The following is a 17707-nucleotide window of genomic DNA, read 5'->3' as shown; positions in this document are numbered from 1 at the left end:
TGTCTGGATTTGTTCCCTATCACCCTTATATTTCCCCAGTAGTTCTTCTTTCTCTGCTTCTGTCTTTCCCTGTCTCTCTGTGGATCTCTCTCCCTCTCTACCTGTCTTCACTGTCTCCTCCTCTCTCCGTCACTCAAGTCTTACTGGCCAAATCTCCCATGAGGGTCTCTTTCCTCTTTTCTCTCCCTGATTGATTCCACTTGAAAATCTGCAAGACTGATAAGCCCACCTTCTCTCAATCACCTCTGCTAATACGTTCAAGGGACAACTATTTAGAAAGGCTATCATTCATGGCCTTGAAATATATGCAGAAATGAGAGCAGAGGAGCTTTAGGGATTTCCTCAGCCATTTAATCAGCATTGACATTATGGACTATATCAAGGAATAAAATGATGTGGAGCCTGGACCAGGTAGTGAAAAAATGATATCTCATATAATTAAATTCATGAAGAACTGATTGACTTATTTGGTCCACCAGACACTGAAAGTGAATGTGAAAAGACAAGAATGTGAATGTGAAATGAATGTGAAAGACAGTTGTGTAGCTTTCATATTATATAACCAGATATCATAAACAAACACTACATTCATAAACCAGCAACTTTACATACAACCCAAGCCCTGTACTGTATTAATGCCATCTAAGCTCCTCTTCCAAATGATACGGTAGCGTTACCGGTAGACCTCTTGCGCGTTACCGTAATAACTGTATTCGGACTGAAGTAATAGATCACAGATCACGGTACCATTGTTTCTCCTTTTCAGACAAAGCTGGAGGATCAGGAGAAAAATGGAGCGCTCATGGCTGTGGAGCTTTTTTCTACTGTTGCAACTTTGTGATTTGTGCCTGGTTGGTGCATCAGGTAAGAGACTTGCTGAGAAGTAAGACCCTTGACTTTGTTGAAAAGTGCTGGTAATAATTTGCTACATTGTGTTTCGCTGTGCTTCCTTAGCCAAACTTTTGATGTACGAGTCATTCATCAACTTGCTAGCTAGCTAGCTAGCCTGCGAGCTAACTACAAGTAGCTAACAGCTAGCATGCATTTCTTGGGTTGTTAAGTTAGAAACTGTAGTCCTGTCAGTTACGGTAACGTTGTAAACTTAGACTTTAACTAACGTAGTTTATATTCAATAACGCTAGATGTGTAATTTCTCTCTTGTTTGTATTATATCTGACACAGCGTACAGGGCGCAGTATGCATATAAGCTAACAGGTCAGGAAAATGCAACAGGTCTGCTCTGCTAACGTTAGAGTCAACAGTTAATAATGGCTCAAATCTAACTGTTATTCACCTGGCTGCCCCTGTCCGGACATCAGCATTTGCCCAGATAAAGTTAGTTGCTTTATTCGAGTTTGAGTCACCTTTTCCAGCATATGCCACCAGATATAGAGCATTACTTACACATTTATTGTAAAATAAAGTCTTAATATACGGAGCAATGTGAATGAAAATGCTGCAGACACAAAACCTGCAAATTCTGGAGAAATTTAGTGTTGCTATAGGGTTAGGGACATCCCTTTGTTATGTGGAAACGCACTTAGGAGAAGGACTGCAGTCTATTTTGGCTCCCCGCTGGCACATAAGCTTGTTTAGAGCTATTTCTAAATCTTAAGTCCTCTCTTTCCTAGCTCTGGCTCTATCAATCCTGTTCTCTCAGTCATGACCCATAATTAAGCCAGATAAGATTGGTCCCTAATAAGGTTTCCTCTGACACAATTTTCCACTACTTATGTGTTCTTGCAGGTAAACAGTGGCAGAGATTTCGAGAAAAAATTTCCACAGCTGTTGAGGAGCACACTCCATGTAGCCCTGCCAACTGCAGCTGCCATCTAAGGTGCGTGTGATGCCAGTGTGTCTGCCCTTTGCCTCACATAGTTCAGCTGTTTCCCAACTAACAAGGGATTACAGGAGATGGTCAGAGCAAAATTGCGTACTGCAGTTGAAAGCCTTTTTTTGGTGATTATACTACAATAAGTAGATATGTTTTTGAGAGGGAGGTTATGCCACATATGTCCATGTGACTGTTTACCTGTTGTTGTTTTTTTGGAAGGTGGCAGCAGTGTTTTTCATACATAAAGTAACTAAAGGCGGCCCTCCACAAAACGATTTCCTAAACTGACTCAAGAAAACGGTGCTTAACAGTGCTTGTTGTGTTGTATGTACACAGTCTTTTTCACTAGTGGCTATGTGTATCTTATTCACCTCTGCCTGCTACCACCACAAATAACTTAAGAACTTGTGGGAAGTGCTGGAAGGGACAGTCCACTCCCGTAAGTATTTTTTATTTACTCAGACAACGGGATGGATTGGGTGGGAGCAAGATAGGGGAGACATAATAGAGTAGTGCTATCCAAACATGACCCAGCAACAGCCAATAATATGGAGGTTTTAATTCCAAACAAACACTAAACCAGCCGATTTCACTAACTTCAGTCAGAGTGGGAAGCTTATTAGTGAATTCAGCTGCTATAGTGTTTCATTGGAATGAAAACCTGAAGGCTCTTCGCCCTCGATGGCACACGATGGGACACTGCAGTAGAGGATGCTGAGGCAGGATTCGATCCCAGGCCAGCAGGAGTCAACGTGGTTCCAGAGGCAGGAGTACTAACTACTAACCAGCACTGGAACATTCATTTTTAGCATTTCTCTCTCGCTTTTCTCCGCCTCTCTATATTTCTATCACAGTGTCCTACAGGATGACCTGCGGCCCTTTAAAGAGGGCGTGTCCGAGGATCTCATGGCTGCTACCATTCGCCGAGGTGTGGGCACCCACTACCAGATCATTGGACACAAGTTGTACAGAGAAAACAACTGTATGTTCCCAGCCAGGTATGGACTAAATGAAGAACCTGATGTGATTTATGCTGAATGTTAAATTCTAGTCCTTTTTTTCCACATAGAGCAACATTGTCTATGTGATCTATTGAGAAGTCTTTCATAAAGTATAGACCAAACCTAAGTTGAAGGTTTGGACTGGTCTCAATATAGTCACTGTTACTGTAACTGACAACAAATAGGCCAAAGTACAATAACAGCTGCATGATTGACAAGCCAAGAGTTTTGTTTTAGATTGGTTTCACTCTGTTCCCTGGACACTCTTATTTTTTTTTTTATTAAATATATCCCACAATTGTTTCTGTTGGCTGAATCTGTGTGTTTGCTGTTCCCAGGTGCAGCGGGGTGGAGCATTTCATCCTGGAGGTGATCGACAGGTTGCCGGACCTGGAGATGGTGGTCAACGTCAGGGATTACCCTCAGGTCCCCGGCTGGGTGCAGCCAATCCTGCCTGTCTTCTCTTTCAGTAAGGTTAGATTCTGGACAGTCGGCTGCATATTTGTACATTGGCATACACACACAAATGCACATGCACATTTCAAATACCAGTCAGCAAGCGTAAAGACTTGTTAAGCCTGAATTGTTTTTGGTGTGCGTGTTTGCTTTGAGTAGACGTCCGACTACCAGGACATCATGTACCCTGCTTGGACGTTTTGGGAGGGGGGGCCTGCTGTGTGGCCCATATACCCCACCGGACTGGGAAGATGGGACCTGATGAGGGACGACCTTAAAAAGTAAGGTTCACCGCCCAGGAGAGAGGAGCATAAGGGATACAGCGTTTTTGCTGAGTTTATCTCATGCATGCCTTATCAGTGGGATCAGGAACAGCTAAAAGCTGTGGGTGGAGAAAAAACAGGAAACCAGTAGACTCTCATTAGAAATACATGCGAGTTGTCTAAAAAGTTTGAATCCTGAAGAGAAAAAACCTCACATCTCTAATGCATGATGCTCTTACCTACTCACTTTGTTAGCTCAGTTTATAATACTCTTATAACAGATCAGTATATGTAGACATATTTCAGTTTTGTCTTATGTAATGTGTTCTGTTAGGGCTGCAGCACAGTGGCCATGGAAGAAGAAAGAGTCCAGAGGATTCTTCAGAGGATCCAGGTCAGTCTTGTGAAGACATCTGGTTGCTTTGTCTCTCAGTTTCAGTAATCTAACTTTTCTCAGTTTGAATTCTCCATTCAGTTTTCCTACCACAGTTGGTGGCACTGTTGCAAAGTACAGACTTTATATGAGGTCTTTATATGAGGTGACTATTCATTAGCCATGCCAGCCAGCCACTCAAGAGGCATTTATGTATTGCTGTGCCATATGTTATGAATGGTCTCTTTGTCAAACCAGTGTTCCTCCCTCCATAAACCTGAACACTTCTTTATTTCTTCCTTCTTCTATCCGTCCCCCTACTTACTCTCGCACGCTCCCTCCCTCCCTGTAGCTCCGCCATTCCCTCCATATTTTATGAACTCCTTCTGCTCAATCTCTCCCTGTTTGTTTGATAGGACGAGTCCAGAGCGCGACCCTCTGGTCCTGCTCTCCAGAGAAGCCCCAGAGCTGGTGGACGCCGAGTACACAAAGAACCAGGCCTGGAAGTCTGAGAGGGTCAGTCGCACTGAAATCACACCAGACCAGGGTCAAATGGCATTTACAAAGACCTCTGTGTGTTTATTTTATCCTGCTTGGCATACCAGATGGGTGGGGTCACAGCATGAGGACAATTCAGACAATTTGCCTATATGGCAAAACTTACCAAATATACTTCAAGTAGATTGAAAGGCTCTCTCACCCCAATTACATTTGTATACTTACAGATGTTGATGACCTAAATATGCGCCTACAAACTAATCTTATCTACCTAATCTATCTACATTAGGGTTTTCTCTGTCATGTTTCTTTTGGAAAATCCAGTTATTGATTATTTACTAATCCAAACATGTCTTCCTTTCTGTCTTAGGACACTCTAGGGAGACCACCAGCCAAGGAAATTCCATTAGTGGATCACTGCAAATACAAGTAAGCTTGAATTTCACAGGACTTTTTGTGAAGTTTGTGTTTTAGTCTGACAGCATTCTACTTTGTGTTGATACATGTAGCTCACCGATGTCGATCCCTCTACTTTGATAACATTTTAGAGATGCTCAGTTTCTCAGACCCAGCTACTCTGAATTCCCCATGCTGTTTTTGGGTCAGGGATAAAATTAGACTAATTGAAAATGCTTTTAGCTCATTCAAGTTTTAAGACTAGGCCTTGTTAGGCAGCAGCAGCTTTGCTTGCTGTTATAAAGGCAGCATAGTTTGTTGTTCACTATGCAGTTTTTTGCTTGCTTGTTCATAAATATATATATATATATATATATATATATATATATATATAATATATAAAATATTTGAATGTTCAGTATATCGTTTCCATCTGGGCTTAAAGTTCACAAAAGCATCATGCTAATGTCATACAGTTAAGCTCACTGATACATCATTGACTAAGCTCACACTGTTCCATCAAACCTGTGACACACATTATGTAAGAGTCATTGAGCCATGTAATACAATCAACTGTGCATGCACTGATATTCATGGTTAGCTTCACATGCATGTTGTAGCCAATCATCTCTAATCGTTGGCATATCCATGAGAAGTCTACCCACCCATGACTCTGTACTTTACAACAAGGACAATAAAGCCCTTAAAGTCACAATGAAATAAAAAATGACTTTTTCAGTCACTAGCTAATTTTACACATATCATACACCTATGACAGGAGTGGCATAATGGTATGGCAGTGGATTTTTGGGTGTTGAAACCCAAAAACCCTGTTTCTTTTTCCTAAGACACCCAAGTTGCGTCCTGACGGCTGTAATTTATTCATTTTGACCAATCTGGAATTTGTGACTGCTCAAGATTATGTGCAAAGTGTTTTTTAGCTTTTGCACAATCCCATCACACGTTATGTCTCGCCCCAGCAAGATGTTTCAACCAGAAATTAATTTCACAAAACTCAGCTCCTCTTCTGTCTCTTTCCACGCAGATACCTGTTCAACTTCCGGGGCGTGGCGGCCAGTTTCCGCCTCAAGCACCTTTTCCTTTGCGGCTCGCTTGTGTTCCACGTCGGGGAGGAGTGGCAGGAGTTCTTCTACCCCCAGCTGAAGCCCTGGGTCCACTACATACCAGTCCAGCAGGACCTCTCTGATGTCAGGTACCTCACCTCACCTTCTTCTCCTCAGTTATGTCTGCTGATCTCCAGTAGTATCCTTTCATTCTTGGGGTTTATGTACCTAGGTGGATTTAATTAATCAGATTAACCTGTCTGGGGTGTTCAGTTGGCTTAGCAGACTAAGTATACTGTGCAGTCATGACGTCACCGGTTCAGACCTGACTTGTGTAGTTGCATGTCTTTCGGTCTCTCCCCACTCCATAGTATCTGATGGAGGAGAAATGTGTTGAAATTGTCTTTATAAATGCCTTGTTTGGTTTGAAAAGTGTTTGGTATTCTTGTAAACTTTCATTGAGAGTAAAAGCAAGTGCTAATGTAACCTCTAATTCTTTCCTCCTTACTTTCTGATGACTCCACACAGCGTGCCATAGTATAGCTGCACAGTATAGGCTACTACTAACAAGGACATTCTTATGATTTGGGAGGGGGATTCCTATTTCCATATTGTATCACTTAGGGCCGAGTATCAAAAATTGATGCCTACTCTTCAGAGCTCAAATTTTCTTCTAGTTTATGAGCACTTATTGCAGACATCATTAAGGTTTGCCTGAATTTTTTTAGTAAAGCAGATGGCATGTATAAATATTGCATAGATAATAATTTACTCTACATAATGAAATGCACCCTTATTTAACAAAGAAAGGTATCACAAAAAGCATCATTTTAGAACTGGTATTGGCACCAGTGTCAGTATTAAAAAAAATCGTAACGACACTCAGGCCTTGTCTCGATCATCCTTGTGTATATGGTGAATGTTAAAGTGTCCTTACATGTTCTGATGCTCTCTCCTGTCTGTCCAGGGAACTACTGCAGTTTGTCAAAGAAAACGATGCCATCGCACAGGAGATTGCCTCAAGGTAACGGATCCAATTTTTCTGATTGAATTTTGATGGAAATCTAGCACACATGCAGGATGGCTCTAGGTGAAAAACACGAGTGCTGCAGTTACACAGTCTGTAAATTTCTAGTCACGACGGCATACTAAGTGGCTTACACACACGCGCACACACACACACACGTAAGTAACCTAACCAATGTCAGTCTCGCTTTCTGTTTCTCTCCCTCCATACAGAGGCCAGAAATTCATCCTGGACCACCTGCGTATGGAAGACGTTTCCTGCTACTGGGAGAGACTTCTCACCGAGTTCAGCCGGCTGCTCAACTACAAACCCGAAAGAAACAGCAACTGCAACCAGATCACCCACAGACCCAGTAGGACAGAGCTATAACTGAGAGGCTGCTGTAGTGAAGAGATCATGAATGTAATCGCTGCACACTAACTGTCTGTAACGAGCCGTTTCTTCAAGTCATGTCTTCATGTTGACATCCCATTTCGTTGAAATCACACTACACATTTTCTTTTTAGCTAATTTAAGCACCAAGTAGCAGTCTAAAGCCTTGTCACGGTGGGATTAGTTTTACTAGAGGAGTAAGGAATAATTCATTTTTTTTCCAGCGTGATTCAGTGATTTTTATTCTCTTGTGGAAAACAAAAAGCAGCTCCCATTTAGATGCTTGCTGTGTAAAGCAACATCCATGTGAGCTGTGTTTTGACTCTTTCTTTTCTTTTTTCTATGTTGTAATGTTGTATGAGGGAGTAGTGTTTTGAAATACGAAAATCGAACACCTCGTTTTTTGGGGAATAGTGTACTAGGTAATAGATTTACCTTGTTGGTATGGTTCATTGAAACCATTAACGTGCAATGTAAAGAACTGTGTCGTCTACGTTAAAAATTGCGTCTCTCACAAAAAGCCTCTGGGAAACAAAATGTGGATTCTCAAACTTGTATGGGAGAGGCAATCTGGGGCCAAGTTTAAAATTTTCACTCGTATCCAGAGTGACTTGCAGCGAGTGAGACGGCTGGGGTTCAGTGCCTTGCTCAAGAACACTTCAACAGGTGTTTGATGGATACAAATTGGCTGTTACTGGTCTTGAACCTGTGACCTTTTGAACACGCCTAAAAACTCTAATTTTGATCTCTAGAATTGTATCATAGCAGGATGAGATGTTTGATTCTGACACCTTTACAAACGTTATTTGAGATATTATTTCTATCAAGATTTAATTAATACAGACAAAAGATGCACCGATGCTGATACTGGTATTTGCTGTCATGCTGATACCAGTCTAAAATAGTTTATTGGAACTGAAGAATTAGATTTTCTGCCTTGTTCACACAGAAGAATATTGGATATATCTGATGGAGAGCTGTGCTGTAACCCTGATCTAATCTTCAGAATCCATACTGTTCAGTAAATGTAATGGACCAGATTGATTCTTTATTGGCAGACTTTATATGTTACGTACTTGGTGGAGAAAGTGTTACCGGTGCATCCCTCACGCAGAATAGCGTAACCTGGCCATATTATTCATCTTACTCACCATAAACCCCAAGCGTCTCTGCCTGAAACTCAACTGATGTCTGTTTCAAGTAATCTGTGATACACATTGAATTTTATGTTCACAGACTGTTAAACTGAACATAAAACTTACACAAGACATCAGCATTGCTACACTGCCCTCTAGTGAGCAACTGGAAAATCTCTAGCAAACTTACCATGTTCCACTACCAATAGTTGAAGGTTGAACACAACAAAATATCCATATACTGTATGATTCACTTGTTAAGTGCAAACAATGCAACATTACTGTCAATGTCTGTATTTGGGCGCACTCTGCCATATGCTGTGTAACGTAAAAACACTAAGCAATGATCAGCAATTATCTATTCATTCTACACTAAGTGCCGACAGCAAGCAATAATGACTCTAGAGTAACCAGCTTATGTTTTATTCTGACATGCAGAGTTTCCAAGAAACACTCATCACGTTTTAACGTTTGAAGAGAGTCTGTGTTGGATTTAAGAGATGTAAAGTGAGGTATAATGGTACAGAAATGTTGAATATGTTATAGTATTCGCATTACACTGTGAATAAGCAGATTCTCGCTGTTGTAAGGCCATGTTATTTTTTACACTCTTTGTTTTACTGTAATGAAGTGTGGTGTGGATGGTACTTTATTGTGTTGATTTGACCAAAAAGCTGGGATCATGTACCTGGTCAAAGTATGGCATTTAGGTTGTGGTCATGGCTTGCACAGCATTGTTTTATACCATTAAACTGTTTGGTTGTTCATACGATATCCTCCACCTGAGTTATTTCCTGGAACGTCTTCCTCAGTCCTTTCTGCATGGCATCTTATTATCATATTTTTGCAGTTTTCAAAACACCAGTAGGCTAGGGTATAAATTATTAGGTGTAATATTGTGAACCGCTGTAGATAAATGCAAAACCACACTGTTGAATCACTCAGATTGATCAAACCATTTGTAGTCGGTAACACACTTAGCAATGCAATACATAAGATAGGCCTGAATTTAGAGCAGTCCTCCACCGAGGGGCGGCGCTGTTTTCATATTTGCTGTGTACAACTGCCGACACTGGCCAAGTTCAAGGGTCAGTAAGCCGGTAGGATGGTAGAAAGTCACCAGTGAGACAGACACCACAGAAGGGCATTAATGAAATACAGAAACTTAGACACTGACTGGGAATAATGTGCACTGCGGCTGCTGTGACTCCTACAACAAGCGGCTCACTGTAGAGGAGCACCGCGCCGCCTGCTGGTAAGCTGTTTATTATGTGATAGAGCCTGACAGCATGCTAGCAAGCTAACGTAAGCGTCCATTATCGGACAGACATGATTCTTTCCTTTATCCCGCAACATTTGAACGAAGAGTCCTCAGACACAGTCAATCCACAGTATGTTAACAGGTTTACCAACCCATATACTAAGTATTGTAACCAAAAATACACATTCGAGAGTACAAAATCAATTTGATCTCTGCTTACTAAAAACGGACAGGCGCGACGCTAATGCTAGCTCGTTATGTCACAACCAGTCACATTTGACAGGTGACAGCAAGGAGACTGTCAACACTGCAGCTGACTGCATTTAAAGTCGTTTTTTCAGTCAAAGCTTCATGAGGAACGATATGTCAGTTATGCTTGTTACAGGGTGTTAGATAAATATTTATCTAACAGTTAGCAGGGAAAGGAGACACTAACTTGCAAATGAGATGTTAGAACAACAGACCTCTTGGCAGTTAGCAGCAAGGCAATTAACTGTTAACGTGTTATTGGAAAAGCCAGTTGAATCTAAAAATAACACATTAGGCTGCTTAGTGTTATCAAGAAGAAGCTCCCTACTTCCCTTAAAGTGTGCCCAGTGTGTCTTAATAGGGCTGTACCATTTAACAGCTGTTGAGTTGGACAGCCCATGTTGCCCTGGCAGCGTTACATCCGCCTGGAGGCTATTTGTTTTGAGGATGGAGTATGAGAAGAGGCAGCGAGTGCAACATCCCAACCCACTGCCATGTGTTTGTGCTTCTCCACTGCAGCAGCCCAACGCCAGCTGAAGCGTGATGCATCCTGAGCGGCCCGGAGTGGGCCGAGCCCTGTGTAGACGGCAGGCAGATTCAGGCCCCCGGGGCGCGCTCAGCACCGGGCTCCTGCAGGGCCTCATCCAGACCGCCAGGCCCCCGTCCTTCTGCTTCCTACTCCCCAGGGTCCACGCAGCTGATGTGGCCGCTGATGTGGCCGCTGCCCAGCCCGCACAGATGCCCTCCTCCTCCTCGTTTCCCTCCTCCTCCTCCTCCACCAGTCCTGTTCCCGCACCCATCCCCATCCCCAGCACCATGCCAAGGCACATGGGCAAGCCAGAATTCCCAGACACAGGATGGGACCGCATCAAGGACCTCTTTGACAGAGAGTTAGTGTCTCGTGGTTCATCATCAGTCTGCTGCTGCTCTTGATTAGCCTCATTTCTATTGACTTCTATTCTTGTGACGCTGTTTTATCACCTTGCTTCCATCGTATTCTTTCAATTAAATGAAACCCTAAAACACTTTAATACTGTTAAAAAAACAGTTATTTGTGATGTACCTTGCAGTGTTAGGGCCCCTTTCTGGGTCTAAAACATAAATGTATACGTCAGGTTTTGGTGTCAGTCCCTCAGAATCAAACAGTAAGGGCTTCTTTCTAGACTCACTATTTTGCACCAACGTTCAACAATCATACAGGGAGAAATCCATCGTAGAAGAGGCAGAGAGACCAGTTTCTCCACTGACTGCAGCCTCAATAGACCAGAATACAATACAGCCACAAGACATGTTGCATTTTGAGTAACAACTCTCTCTTTTTTCTTCAGACCTATTCTTTGGGGGTTGTCGAAAGTTATTCTGGGAAATGTAGGAAATCACTAACTGAAGTAGAAGACGTGGCAGGTTGAGGGAAAGTGGGTACACCAAAAAAGTAAATTACAACACAAAACATCACATCACAAAATAACGCGACAAGTATCTGAGGGTGTGGACTTTTCCTTCAAACACGCCCACTGCCTCCAGTTTAGAGCTTACAAATTATAACGGTGGTCTGTAAGTTTGTCTACTCTAACCAGCCATCCAGCATTTGAACAGTTCTTTTCTACTCCAAAAATCTGTCTGGCTGGTAAATTAGTGAAAGTGGATGGTGAATTCAGCATATTTCTAACCACAGCTTTCCCTTACTCATTTTATTACAATTACTTTCCATAATATTGTGTAAACATTCAGAAATAAGACATAGACTTGTTTCTTAAATGAAACACGCTCTGTATGTCCTCTCTCCCTGTAGTGCGACTCAGAAGTATCCAGAGGAGCTGACCAATGTGATAAAGAGCAGTGTAGCCGCTGCACTAGCAGGCTTGATATATGGAGGCCTGCCGGCTGCTCGCCACGCCAAGGAGAGGTTTATTCAGCTCAACCAGGCGCAGATCTACACCAGTCGTGTGGACGCAGTGGTAAGTTGGTGAGAGTGTGTGTATGTTCCATTAACACCAATGTTAAAATAAAAAAATAAACCCGGCTTCGTTTCTTACAGTATGTGTGTGTTTCCACTTTTCAGTATATGTTTTCGTGTAGTTGCTTTTGACTAGACTGCCTCCAGCTCAGAAGCAGCCTGCAGGACTTGTAGTTATAGCATTGTGATAATAAGCAGTGCCTTAATGATTGTGTGTCTTCTCTGTCTGCATCAGCGCTCGGCCCATAACGCAGCTATCCGGGGTTTTGTGAGATACGGATGGAGGTGGAGCTGGAGAGTGGCTGCGTTCGTCACCTTGTTCAAGTAAGCAAAACAGCAAATGCTGGACAGTTTGATTAGGTTGGATTTACTCAAACTACATTCAGAACAGGGCTGAAGCTAAAACCACGTGCTTCGATGTGGTATTAGTATGCTTTAGCCTAAATAGCAATATTTCAGCTAATTGGACAGTGATAATGCCACTGACTGGAATATGACGTGACATAATCGTACCTTTTAAACTGTTACACTGGCTCCTGCCTAACTTTGTGTTCTCTCTCTTTCTCTCCCTCATCCATCTGTCTGTCCTCTCCCTTCCCCTCACTCCACCCCTCCCTCTCTAGTTCTGTCAGCACTGGGCTGTCTGTGTACAGAGACAAGTACACCCTCAGCCATTATGCTGCAGCTGGAGGTGAGTCACATGGGGCTTCAATGGAGACCGATCACACCTTTTTTTTTTTTCTTTTTAAACCTTTATTCATCCGGGGAAAGTCGAGTGAGCACGCATCGCTCTGTCACAACAAGGCCGCTTCACATTCACACAGCTCCACGCATTTCCACCTGGGAGCCACCCAGTGCAAACACAGTGATATACTGTTGGCTACTGAGCAGCTCCACAGTTCACACCTGTTGTTGGTTGCTGTGCGTTGTCTGCCTGCAATTTTAATGTTTGGCATCGGTGCTGCGTTCATGGTCAGGGCTGTCTTGGAAAAAGAGATTTTAAATGACAACTACCTGGTTAAGTAAAGGTTTAAAATATATGTTGCTGTCTTGCAGAAATCCTGTACAACCAATTTTCCACATACATATGGAAAATTTTGTTCCACATACATATCCCAACATCCAAGAGTTATGAGTGATGAAGATAAAATTAAGTGTGTGTGTGTGTGTGTGTGTGTGTGTGTGTGAGAGCAGCTGTGACTGGAGGCCTTTTCAGACTAAACCTGGGCCTGGGAGGACTGGTGGCAGGCTCAGTCATCGGAGCAGTCTTGGGGTAAGGCCAGCTCATGCTTCCACAAGCATCAGGTCATTTTACATGCCCTGGTCCACCTAACAGTCAACGTCAAAAGAGGATGGAGAAATAAAACATTTGCTCTGCCCTCTACAATGCTAGTTGAATTGAAACATTTCACCTGTAACCCTGAATTTTAACTACTTGAAAATAGACCTCAACAATTTCAACCAAACTCTAATTTCCACCTGGTTATGGAGCTTTTTAACCCTCATTACTGGACTGAGTTACATTATAAGGGTTCATCCCACAGAGTCCCATTGTCAAAAGCCTCTGCGCATCTTTTTTTAACCGTCACGCTCATTCGCTCACGTTCACGCGCGTGTTCTTCGTCCTCGCGCCCGTGCAGCTGAGAGCGAGCGAGCAGGCGCTCTGGCAGCCAGCTGCGCCCCTCCCAGCAACCCTCTGTCGCCCAGCTGCACCCCTGCCCACCCCACCCCACCCCTCCCCCCTCAACCCTGCGCTGGGTGCCAGAGGGACTCATGTGCACCGCAGAGGGCCATGTTCTGGGTACTAGAGCAGGGAGGCAGGCCAAGGCAGCAGCTGCCCTCTTCCCTGTTTTGTACCATCTCTGTTATTCCAGTCCACTCTGATCTGGACTTATGTTTCACACCGTCTCATCTCCTCTCGCCTTTCCTCAACCCCTTTCTCTCCTTCTCTGTCCCACTTTTTCTTCCCCCTTTTCCACTGGCCAGTCTTGGAGCCAACTGCAGATTTGAATTTGATCATGTAATGTATGGAGGACCAGAACTGTCATTTTAAGAAATGAATCAATGAATGAATGAATAAATAAATGCATTAACAAATGAAGGAATAAATAAATCAATAAATGAATGAAACAATAATTGCATGAATAAATAAATAAATGCATTAACAAATAAAGGAATAAATAAATCAATAAACTAATGAATTAACAAGTGGTAAAACAAATGTGGGAATATTTATATAAATGGGTAAATTAATAAATATTTTCAAAAATCAATCAATCACTGAATAAATACCATATTTAATTCATTCATTCCTTCATTTATTTCTTGGGGCATTCGATTTCCTTTTCCATTTCCTCAGGCATATGCTAAAGAGCAAGACAGCATGTGACAGCAAGGCAAGTGCAATCGATCACTGCACCCTTACATGGATCATCCAATAGTGGATGCTCTCCCGCTAGGACTCCCAAGTTGCAGCATTGTAGCTGTAGTAATGGCTGCTTCAGACAAGCAACAGCAAGCAATCTGGCACGTCCGACGCCTTCTTTGATAGTTGCAACCGCTGCAACAGCCTGTTGGGCGGGTTCTGGTTCATGACCAAGCAAGCTATCTGTAATGCTAGTTCGATTACTAATGCCTAATGACACATTACCACGCCCACTGACTCCCCTCATTAGCATATGCTTGAGGAAATGGAAATCGAATGTGCAGCAATAAATAAATAGATAAATTAATAAATATATAAATAAAAATGTCAGCTATTTATTTGTTTTTATTTATTAATTTACGCATTTCTATAAATATTCCCACATTTATTTTACCATTTATCGATTAATTCATTTATTGATTTATTTATTCCTACATTTGTTTATCTATTCATTAATTGATTTACTTATTACTTTACTTGTTATTGCATTTATTCATTCATTCATTCATTCATTTCTTAAAATGACAGTTCTGGTCCTCCATAGTAATGGAGATGGAGTGTGAGCGGTGTTTGATGCTGTAACAGACTGGAGGGGCTGGTTTGGATTGTCTCTCCGATCATCAGCTCTGTTTGGCTCAGCCCTACTCTCTCCTCTCCTCTCCTCTTCTCTCCTGTTGGCTCCACATACTAGCATCGCCCCCTCCTCCTCCTCTTCCCCCTCTTCCTCCTCCTCCTCCTCTCCCTCTCGCTGTCTGCCTGAGTGACCGGCCACCTGGAGCGTTTGATGTGTGCAAACAGCCCCAGCCCCGGCTACGCCAGGTGCAGCCGGGGCAGAAGGGGGCGAAATGAAAGCAGGCAGCTAATCGGAAAGCACATCACGCTCCAGATCGCGGCCCAAAACCTCGTCCCCTGTCCTGGCGCGTGGTGGAGGTGTGAGAGGTGGGGTGGGGGGTGTGACTTAGTCAGAGACAGAAACTGGAAGCTGAATTCTCACACTGAGGGAAATGACGGATAACCTGGAAGGTGTCCGCGATGGATGTTACCGCTTTGACTATCTGCATCTGTCCGCTGGTTTTGTTAGGCCGTACCAGGAACTGGTTTAGAACTATATTAAGTACTTGGTAGTGTTGATGTGTCTTTGTGCAATAAATGGTATCAAAAGGAATGATATAGATATTACTGAATGAAGTTAATCTGAAATGTCTTCATCTGTTACTTTTAGCCACTGTACAACTCAGAAACTTCTGCCCAAACACATGGTTTTACATTTTACCGTACATTTTAGGAATTAAGTTCATGCTCTCATCCAGTGCCGGTAAATTTGAAAGGGTCTAAACAACAGAGCTCAGGCAATACAAGTATAAAATGTTTATTTCTAACTTTCTAACTTCAACTGTTTATTTCTATGGTGGCCAAATGTAATCGTACCTTGAGAAGGCCTATGCTGGGGGGATTGTGTATAAAGCACCTTGGTATTCTACTGATGTGAACTGGTCTTAACTCCTGCTCAGGCTTCCCACTGGTGCCTTGATCATTGGCATGCAGACGATCTCAGGAGAAACCGTCCGAGAGAGGAGGAGGAGAGAGCGCAGAGAGCTGTACGAACTCAGGCTTGCAGAATGGTAAGATCGCACAATTTAATGTTTAGTAATGTTTCGCACTTTTGTTTCCCCCATGAGAAGTCCAATCACACTGCGTTAATGTGTCACCCAAATTGAACTTTACATTTGAGTATCACGTTGACTACATACAGTATGTGTGGTAACAGATCATGTTCTGTCATTAACCAATCACTCTCCTTCCCTCGAATCCTAAAGGAAGGCCCGGCTGCAGCTGACAGATGATTTGATTGGTGATCTGAATGTCAGCTCCCAGGCTGAGGAAACCGCAAAGGACGTGAAGAGGATCCAGGAACTGCTTAGTCTGCCACAGAATGAGGGCGTGGCCCAGGACTCCGGCAGCCAATGACAGTAGCTGTGATACTGTCTTTTGTTTGAGTGACAATAATCAATAGTCCTCCTCCAATATGGACATCGAGGGCGGGACTTCACACAACTATGAAGATAAACTGGTCATTTGTTTGTGAGGACTCTACCATACACTCTCTGTTATTGGATGGAAGCCACTTCAGATCAAAGTTAAGAGACACTCCGCGTTCCCTCAGCAACCACTGTCCAGGTGCCCTTGAGCAGGAGTGTGCGTAACACCAGGGAGTGTTACACACACTCGCTGGTGTGAGTGTGTGTAACTGTGTGAGTGGGAAGCAGAGTGTTGCTGGAAAAAGATCATGCATGCTCAGTCTTTCCCGGCATAAATAAAAGTTAAGAAATCTCTTATTGAATACAAAAAGCTTATTTCACTCTTCCACAATGTTGTTCATTATGCTGCTTTTGATCTGTTCCTCAAAGATAAACGACTAGGCAAATTTGAAATTGGTTAGAGAAAATAAAGCATTCAAATTGGCACATCTCTAAGGAACATTAAGGCCGTTTTCCAGCTATGATTTAGTATCTGCTCCAACCCACAAATTCCTGACTGTTATTGGGATTATGAAGCTCAAATTGGCCTCCATGAGCAGCACATATGAATGATAATCTAGCCTTTGAAGATTTTATGTGCCATTTCTGCTTCATTTGACAGTATACAGTGCTGAATGATAGGAAAGATGAGATAGAGTGTGTCTGACGTGCAACAAATATGTGCCAAAGTCAAAACCACAGTGTCCTCATTATGTGGGATACAAATAATACACCCTGTCTTGTAAGTACATATTGGGATAAAAAGCAAGCATGGCTATCATCCTTGTTTTACTGATATACCAATATGAGTTTCAGAGCTGGGAAAACGAGTCATCAGATCCAAAAAATCCTGTTTTCTCAGAGGCAGTCCTTTATGGCCGTAATTCCCTCCACTCTTCATGAGGCAGAAATACAGAAATGACAGATTCACCCACCCGAGAGAGGAAAGGTTATAGAACCAAAGTATTAAGACAGGTGCTCTCCTGCTTTCACTGTGTGTCCGACTCCCAATACTGTCCCCACATGAACTGAGCAGAGAAGGTAAACGAAACTATCCATTAACCATGATTCATCACAAAAATGTTAAAGTGTAATCCGTCTTCAGTCACATAGACCTACCAAGTCTGATGAATTTATATGATTGAAATGTTACCGTTTTAACTTTCTCCTCCTCAGATCCAATGTGCAGCCAGGAATGGAGCAGGTAGCGGTTCAGTGTTTTCCCGAAAGTCATTTTAGAAGAGATGGATATTGACTATAATGAGGCCTAAAAAAAAAAGGTCTTTCTAATTACCAGGCCCTGCTTTCATTCGATGATGGTGTCCTCTACGGCCCCTCCACCCCCCCTGCAAGTGGAATACTTGAGGACATTGGTTT

At 42.7% G+C, this 17707-nt stretch overlaps 2 protein-coding genes across 2 annotated transcripts; both read left to right on the top strand.

The window, feature by feature from the left end:
- The first annotated feature begins 790 nt into the window (after positions 1-790).
- Positions 791-9187, top strand: poglut1 (protein O-glucosyltransferase 1). The gene is made up of 11 exons (XM_071903034.2): positions 791-864; positions 1747-1837; positions 2689-2832; positions 3174-3309; positions 3451-3572; positions 3889-3948; positions 4344-4443; positions 4796-4854; positions 5867-6034; positions 6853-6909; positions 7125-9187. The coding sequence occupies exons 1-11, from the start codon at positions 792-794 to the stop codon at positions 7279-7281; spliced, it is 1167 nt and encodes a 388-aa protein (XP_071759135.2). The 5' UTR covers position 791; the 3' UTR covers positions 7282-9187.
- A 335-nt stretch (positions 9188-9522) lies between these two features.
- timmdc1 (translocase of inner mitochondrial membrane domain containing 1) lies at positions 9523-16646 on the top strand. The gene is made up of 8 exons (XM_071903036.2): positions 9523-9675; positions 10450-10820; positions 11723-11888; positions 12123-12211; positions 12511-12578; positions 13082-13160; positions 15824-15934; positions 16130-16646. The coding sequence occupies exons 2-8, from the start codon at positions 10474-10476 to the stop codon at positions 16278-16280; spliced, it is 1011 nt and encodes a 336-aa protein (XP_071759137.1). The 5' UTR covers positions 9523-9675; positions 10450-10473; the 3' UTR covers positions 16281-16646.
- Positions 16647-17707: the final 1061 nt, after the last annotated feature.

Source organism: Centroberyx gerrardi, chromosome 21 (genome assembly GCF_048128805.1).
Source record: "Centroberyx gerrardi isolate f3 chromosome 21, fCenGer3.hap1.cur.20231027, whole genome shotgun sequence".
In the NCBI taxonomy this organism is placed as follows: domain Eukaryota; kingdom Metazoa; phylum Chordata; class Actinopteri; order Beryciformes; family Berycidae; genus Centroberyx; species Centroberyx gerrardi.
This window is presented reverse-complemented; position numbering and strand designations above follow the sequence as displayed.